Raw genomic sequence first — 8,054 nt, 5'->3', positions numbered from 1 at the left:
AGGAGTTGGAGGTTGCTGTGAGCTATAATGCTACGGCACTCTGCCCAGGGGGACAGCTTGAGGCTCTGTCTCAAAAAAAAAAAAAAAAAAAAAAAGAAGGGGCTGGTACTCCAAGGGGTGTCTTAATATATTTTCCATTAAAGTAGGTGATAATGACTTCACACTTCTCTGTGGACTCCATCCTTGCAAAGCCAACCCCTCTGCTAGTCCCACTGGTATCGTGAAGGATTTGGGTGGAGATAACCTGGCCAAAGGGCTTTAGCATCTCCTCCAGTTCTTGCTCATCCATTGACAGAGGGAGGTTTGAGATATATAAATTTGTAGGGTCCTGCTCCTGTTGCTTTGCCATCTGTGCCTGTATGTCACTGGCTTTCAGTGCCATCACAGCTTTCTGTGCTACTGAAGACTGTCAAAATCCACAAAGCCGGGCAGCACCTGTGACTCAGTGAGTAGGGCGCTGGCCCCATATACTGAGGGTGGCGGGTTCAAACCCAGCCCAGGCAGAACTGCAACCAAAAAATAGCTGGGTGTGTTGTGGCGGGCTCCTGTAGTCCCAGCTACTTGGGAGGCTAAGGCAAGAGAACTGCTTAAGCCCAGGAGTTGGAAGTTGCTGTGAGCTGTGTGACACCATGGACTTCTACCATGGGCGATAAAGTGAGACTCTGTCTCTACCAAAAAAAAAAAAAATCCACAAAGCCATAGCCTTTTCATTTGTTTGTGATCATGTCCAGTATGGCCTTAGTGGAAATAATCTTACCATATGGTTGACATAGCTTGACAAGGTCCTGGTCAGTAGTGCCCGGCTGCAATCCTTGGATGTATAGGTTGGTTTTGCCTAGCTGGTCACTTCCATTGCTTCCACCGTGGCTGTTAGGGCTGCTGTTGCTTGAACTAGGCGGTACCATCTGCTGTGCCAATGACACATATGGCTTCTTGTTGTCCCAGTTATAGCCAAAAGTCAAAATCCCAAGCCTGGAAGTCACTGATAGCAGCATTTTCTCTGTAATGTTAGGAAGCTGAGTGAGGAGAGGGAGAGGGAGAGGGAGAGGGAGGAGGTGAAAAAAGGGGGAGGGAGGAGAGAGGAGAGGAGGAGGGAGAAGGAAAAAGGAAGGAGAAAGGGGGAGAACTGGAGCAGGAAAGAAAGAGATGAGGGGGGCTGAGGGTAGAGAATGAGCTGGGGCTCGCCCCTTGAGTCTTTTTATAAGAGCCCTACTCCCATCTATGAGGTGTCTGTCCTCATGACTTATCAGCTCCTAAAGGATCTACCTTTTACCACATTGATGATTAAGTTTAAACACATAGGCTCCATGCTTGTAGCTCAGTGGCTAGGACGCCAGCCACATACACGGGAGCTGGCGGGTTTGAATCCAGCCTGGGCCTGCCAAACAACAGTGACAACTACAACCAAAAAATAGCTGGGCATTGTGGCAGGTGCCTGTAGTCCCAGCTTCTTGGGAGGCTGAGGCAAGAGAATCGCTTAAGCCCAAAGAGTTTGAGGTTGCTGTGAGCTGTGATGTCACGATGCTCTACCTAGGGCAACATAGTGAGACTATGTCTCAAAAAAAAAAAGTTTGGCTTGGCGCCAGCCCCCTACACCTGAGCTGGCAGGTTCGAATCCAGCCCAGCCCACCGCATAACAATGATGGCTGCAATCAAAAAATAGCCCAGCATTGTGGTAGATGCCTGTAGTCCCAGCTACTTAGGAGGCTGGGGCAAGAGAATCCCTTAAGCCCAGGAGTTGGAGGTTGCTGTGAGCTGTGATGCCATGGCACTCTACCCAGGGTGATGTGACAGCTTGAGGCTCTGTCTCAAGAAAAAAAAAGAAAAGAAAAGAGAAAGTTTAAACATATAAATTTTAGGGAATATTCAGATCACAGCACTCTACCACTATAGATTAGTCTTGCCTATTCTTGAACTTCACATTAATGAAATCATACTGTGGCTATGTTTTGTATCTAGCTTATTTTGTTCAACGTTATCTCTGTGTAATTCATCTGCTTTATTCTGTGTCAGTAATTTTCTCTTTTTAATCACTGCATAGTATTTCATGGCATATATATACCACAATTTATTTACTTTCTTCTGATGAACATTAGAGTTATTTTGGATTTTTGACCTATCATAAATACAGCTACTATGAACATTTTTGTCCATGTCTGTGGTGGACATATTCATGCTTTCTTGTTGAGAAAGAGTGGATTTGCTGGGTTTTAGAGTATACAGATGCTAGTTGTTTTTGTTTTGTTTTGAGACAAAGACTTACTCTCACTTGCCCTCATTAGAGTGCAGTGTGTCATCAGTAACCTCAAACTCCTAGGGTGAAGAGATTCTTTTGTCTCACTCTCTAAGTAGCTGGGACTATAGGCATGTGTGATCATGCCTGGCTAATTTGTCCATTTTTAGAAGAGATAGAGGTTCCACTCTTGCTCAGGCTGGTCTGGGACTCCTGAGCTCAAGCAATCCACCTGCCTCAGTCTCTCTCAAGAGTGCTAGGATTACTGGCATGAGCCACCTCTTCCTGACTATATTCTTGACATAAGTGTTTGCCAGATACATGTATTGTGAACATGTCATTCTGGTTTGTGGCTTTTTAAAATTTTTTATTATTTTAATATCTTTTTTTTTTTTTTTTTTAGAGACAGAGTCTCACTTTGTCACCCTCGGTAGAGTGCTGCGGAGTCAAAGCTCACAGCAACCTGCAGCTTTTGGGCTTAGGTGATTCTCTTGCCTCAGTCTCCCAAGTACCTGGGACTACAGGCACCCACCACAAGGCCCAGCTATTTTTTTTCTTGCATTTTGGCAGGGGCAGGGTTTGAACCTGCCACCCTCGGTATATAGGGCCAGCGCCCTACCCACTGAGCCACAGGCGCCGCCCAATATCATTAATTTTTTTAAATATCATTTTAGTTTTTTTTTTTTTTAATTTTTGCAGTTTTTGGCCAGAGCTGGGTTTGAACCCGCCACCTCTGGTATGTGGGGACTGCGCTCTACTCCTTTGAGCCACAGGCGCCACCGGTGGCTTGTTTTTTTAAACCTTCTTGATGTTGTGTCTCAGAGGACAAGGACTCAGCGTACTTCGCCCACTGCTGTCTGTCCTGCGTCCCTTACCATGCCCGGCACACAGTGGGACCTCAATAAACTTTTATTGAACTGGTGACCATGCCAGGCGCCATGCCTGTAATCCCAGCACTTGGAAGGCCAAGGTGGGCAGAGTTCACAGGTTCAAGACCAGCTTGAGCCAGAGCGAGACCCCATCCCTAAAAAATTAGCCAAGCATTATGGCGGGGGCCTGTAGTCCCAGCTACTTGGGAGGGTGAGGTAAGAGAATAGTTTAAGCCCAGGAGTTTGAGGCTGCTGGGAGCTATGATGCCACGGCACTCTCCCAAGGGTGACAAAGTGGAAACTCTGTCTCAAAAAGAAAGAAAGAAAGAAAGAATTGGTGACCACCTTGAAACCCAAGCTCTGGCCTCATTTTCTTCCTGTGAGCATGTTAATTCCTATCATAGGGTTTTTTTTTTTTTTTTTTTTTTTTTGTCTCTGTCGCCCTGGGTAGAGTGCCTTAGCGTCACAATTCATAGCAACCTCAAAAGCATGGGATTGAGCAATCCTTTTGCCGCAGCCTCCCGAGGAGCTGGGAGTACAGGCGCCACCCGGCTAGTTTTTCTATTTTAGTAGAGATAGGGTCTCACTTTTGCTCACGCTGGTCGCGAACTTTTGAGCTCAAGCAATCCAGCCCCCTTGGCCTCCAAGAGTGCTGGGATTACAGGTGTGAGCCACCCCGTCCGGCCCAGAATCACAGGATTTTGTGAGGTTGCAGGAAACACAGGTTTCGTTCACCCCAGCGTTGGTTTTAGAGGCTATCTGGTAGCGTTAGCTTTTAGATTCAGAAAAGCCGAAGCAGGATAGTCCTGCGAGAACTCCCGGCCAAGCTCCACGTGGGCGCCCCGCCCACTCTAGGGCCCGCCCACAGCTGTCACTTAGGCTAGGGCGGTGTAGGGCCATTGCTCCTAAGAGGCGTGGTTGGAACACGGAACGAGGAAGTGGGTGTCATTTAGGAGGCTACTAATCAATGCGAGCGCGGAGCACAGAGCCGTTAAGGGCATGGCTGAGGCACCGGAAAGGGTGGTGCCCACATTTCCATTGGGCGGCCGGCCGTCGTCAGGGAGACCCGGAGTCCCGGCGGTGTGGAGGCGGGGTTTCCGGGGAGGCGGGGCTTCTGGGGGCGGGTCGGCTGGCACTCAAAGCTTGCTGTCAGCTGACCAGCCGCCATCTTGTCCGCCATTTGCAAGCGGTCCCGAGCTGGAGCGCGGCCCCTGCCCAGCGGGTCGGCGCTTCCGCCGCCGTCCACGGACTCCTGCCACTGCCCTGGCCTGGGAGCCCGCCCCGACGTGGCGGCCGCCAGCGCAGTGCTCCGTGGGCGGCAGGCGTGGTCTCCGGGCTCCCTCCCTGCTCTGCGGGCTTCTCGGGGCAAGAGCCCGTCACCCGCCGAGATGGCCCTTAAGATGGTCAAGGGCAGTATCGACCGCATGTTCGACAAGAACCTGCAGGACCTGGTCCGCGGCATCCGCAACCACAAGGAGGACGAGGTGAGCCCGGTGCGCCGAGCGGGGAGGCCCGGCCGGGTCACCGCCCCAGCCCTGCCCTGCCCTGCCCTGCCCTGCCCGCTGGCTTTACTCGGCCTCCAGCCCGCCCCCCGGCTGGCGCGGCTTCAGATCCCGGAGCGCCGCACACCTCCTCCCTCCCCCAGCCTCACTTTACTTCTAGGGGTGAAGAAGTCTGAGCAGCGGCTTTTGGGCCCTCACGGGTGTTAGATCTCCTGGGGGGAAATCCCCGGGTCCCGCTGCTAGGTGCCCAGCCTTCAGAACTCAGTTTACTGACTCGGAGGGAGATTTGGGCCTGTCTTGTCCTGCCACGAGAGACTTACCAGGTCTCCGAGCAGAGACTCTCCAACTCCGCATCACCTATGAAAAATTTGGGGGTCCAAGGCCTACTTAGGGTACCCTCCTTGGGAAATCGCGGCATGGGTTCTTCGGCTGCCTCTGGAGGGTAAATGTCCAGGTCTCTGTCGGGCCTGGGTGGGGATCCGGGCGGGGTCTTTTCCCAGGAAGGTGGGGCTGCCTCTGGGAGTACAGCAGTGAGGGAGTAGCCGATGGGGAGCTTGGAATGGGGAATCTGAAAGCTAGGGCAAGAAGATGGTTTTCCAGAAGTGAAATGGTAACTGTGGACACCCTTTCCTTCCCGCCCCTCCCTTCTCTCAACCTGTGACCTAGATTAGGGAAGAATGGGGGTAGTTAGTGGCCTTGAGGCCTCCAGCTTCATTGAAGGAGGCACTTAATGCAGTGCAAGCATTGAATAGCTTTCCTGCTGTGTGTCTGTCTGCCTGCCTGCCTGCCTGCTTCTCTGCCTGGACAGCCTGGTTCTAAAGGAGAGCAGCTGTTGTATTTTGTCGTCCTTACAATGGCACCCAGGAGGAGCAGAGAAACTCAGGAATTTGCTAGGACTTGCCTTTAGCCCAGGTCCCCACCCTGGGAACCTGAATTCTATATATATATTTTTTTCTTTGAAACAGAATCTCACTTTGTCATTCTGGATAGAGTTCCATGTTGTCGTAGTTCACAGGAGCCTTAAACTCCTGGCTCAAGCGATCCTCTTGCCTCATTGCTCCCAAGTGTCTTGCTCTTGCTGAGGCTTAAACTCCTGAGCTTAAGCAGTCCACCTCCCTTGGCCTCCCCAAGTGCTAGGATTACAGACATGAGCCACTGTTTCTGGCTGGGAAACTGAATTCTTGGTACGTGGTTGCATTTTTTCAGAAGTGGTATCACCTAGTCTGCAATGAAATGAGGTTATATTTGTTGTCTCCACAGTCCCCTCCCTCCCCTTGTTATCACTGCACCTTGCTTTTTCATTCTGTTTAGCTAACTTACATGTGATCTTCATTTTATTTTTTAATTGAAAGAGTAGCTGGCTCAGCGCCTGTGGCTCAAGTGGCTAAGGCGCCAGCCACATACATCTGAGCTGGCGGGTTCGAATCCAGCCCTACCCGCCAAACAACAATGATGGTTGCACCCCAAAAATAGCCGGGCATTGTGGCGGTCACCTGTGGTCCCAGCTACTTGGGAGGCAGAGGCAGGAGACTCACTTGAGCTGAGGAGTTGGAGGTTGCTGTGTGCTATGGCACTCTACCAAGGGGGGCAGCTTGAGTCTCTGTCTAAAAAAAAAAGAAAAGAAAGAAAGAGATGGGTGATACCGAGGGTGGCAGGTTCAAACCCAGCCCTGGCCAAACTACAAGAAAAAAAAAAAATGCCAGCCAAACTGCAAGAAAAAAAAAATAGCCGAGCATTGTAGTGGGTGCCTGTAGTCCCAGCTACTCGGGAGGCTGAGGCAAGAGAATCACCTAAGCCCAAAAGCTGGAGATTGCTGTGAGCTGTGACTCCATGGCACTCTACCGAGGGCCACATAGTGAAACTCTGTCTCTAAAAAAAAAAAAAAAAAGTAGCTGATTGGCCTAGGTTTTATTTACTCATGTGGCAAAGCAGATGTGGGTGTTCACTCCCTGAGATGGCTGTTCTGCACAGGTAGAATCTCCTAGGCCTACCCAAACCTTAAGTGGGTGTCACTGAGAAGCCTGCTCTGGGATCCTGAGGGTGGGTCACAAGGTCTGTTCAGTGGAAGACCTTCCCACTCTGTCACTCTGTCATCCTTGGGAAGTCCTCTGAGCCTTGGTGTGAACGGATGGTGCCTTCTCCATAGCCTAGGCTTACTTAGCTCCTTCAATGGTGTATTGGTATAAGAAACTTTTTTTTTTAAAGTACAGGGCCAGGCTGGTGCTGGAAGTTACTGAAAGTCGAGGTTTTCTTCAGGGCCTTGCCATTGGCCAGTTGGCAATGCCAGGCAGAACATGGTATTTAGGGGCCTTAATTTTCTCATCAGAAGACCATCCTTATAGGTCTAGCCTAGCTTGAACCTGTGGCTCAAGAGGGTAGGGCACAGGTCCCATATGCCGGAGGTGACGGTTTCAAACCCAACCCCAGCCAAAAATTGCCAAAAAACAAAGAAGAGGACCATCCTTATGGCCTAGGGAGTCATTTTTATTTTTCTTTCTTTCTTTTTTTTTTTTTTTGAGATAGTCTCACTATGTTGCCTTTGGTGGAGTGCCCATGGCATCACAGCTTATGGTAACCTGAAACTCTGGGGCTTAAGTGATTCTCTTGCCTCAGCCTCCCAAGTAGCTGGGACTACAGGCACCCAACAAAACACCCAGCTATTTTTTGTTGCATTGTCATTGTTGTTTTACCTGGCCTAGGGTGGGTTCAAACCTACCTGCTTCGGTATATGTGACTGGTACTGTAACCACTGTGCTACGAGCACTGAGCCAGGAGTCATTTTTCAGGTGTTCACTTCTGGGATGTGTGTCTGCGGCTGGGATGTGTGTCTGCGGATGTGTTCTCTTGACTGGAGAACAGTAAATGGCAGTCTAGTGACAGCTGTGGTCCCACTTCCCTACTTTACAAAGCAGCTGCATGTAGACTATATGGTAGATTCTAGCCTCCCATCCAGCACGTGGGTAGAGTGCTGTGGTGTCATAGCTCACAGCAACCTCCAACTCTTGGGCTCAAGTGATCCTCTGGCCTCAGCCTCCCAAGTAGCTGGGAGTACAGGCTCCTGCCACGATACTCGGCTGTTTTTTAGAGATATGGTCTTGCTTTGGCTCAGGCTGGTTTGAACCTGTTAGCTCAGGCAGTCCACCCCCCTCGGCCTCTCAAGTGCAACACCTGGCTATTTTTACAGACTGGGTTTTGCTCTTGCTCAGGCTGGTCTCCCAACTCCTGAACTCAAGGGATCCACCTGCTTCTGCCTCTCAGAGTACTAGGATTATAGGTATGAGCCATTGAGCCCTGCCAAAAGTTTCCATTAAAAATTTTTTTTTTTTGCTAAAACTTCTCTGTGACATTATAGAACTAATGCTTGGCAGAAACCTTAAAAGCCATGTGGAAAGGCACAGTGGTTGAATGGAAATGGTATGAAGTTTAGGGGACTTTTTTTTTTTTTTTTTT

General features: G+C 50.0%; 1 protein-coding gene and 1 pseudogene across 1 annotated transcript in view; one reads left to right on the top strand and one right to left on the bottom strand.

The window, feature by feature from the left end:
- Nucleotides 1-8,054, top strand: part of AP3D1 (adaptor related protein complex 3 delta 1 subunit) — an 81,450-nt gene that overhangs the window by 7,023 nt on the left and 66,373 nt on the right. The window contains exon 2 of the mRNA XM_003788857.3: nucleotides 4,290-4,586. Coding sequence (XP_003788905.1) covers nucleotides 4,491-4,586 — 96 coding nt within the window. The 5' untranslated portion in view covers nucleotides 4,290-4,490. The remainder of the gene's footprint in view (nucleotides 1-4,289; nucleotides 4,587-8,054) is intronic.
- On the bottom strand, nucleotides 71-995 carry LOC100945770 (annotated as a pseudogene).

This window comes from Otolemur garnettii, unplaced genomic scaffold (genome assembly GCF_000181295.1).
Source record: "Otolemur garnettii isolate 467f Iridium unplaced genomic scaffold, OtoGar3 scaffold00029, whole genome shotgun sequence".
NCBI lineage: Eukaryota > Metazoa > Chordata > Mammalia > Primates > Galagidae > Otolemur > Otolemur garnettii.
This window is presented reverse-complemented; position numbering and strand designations above follow the sequence as displayed.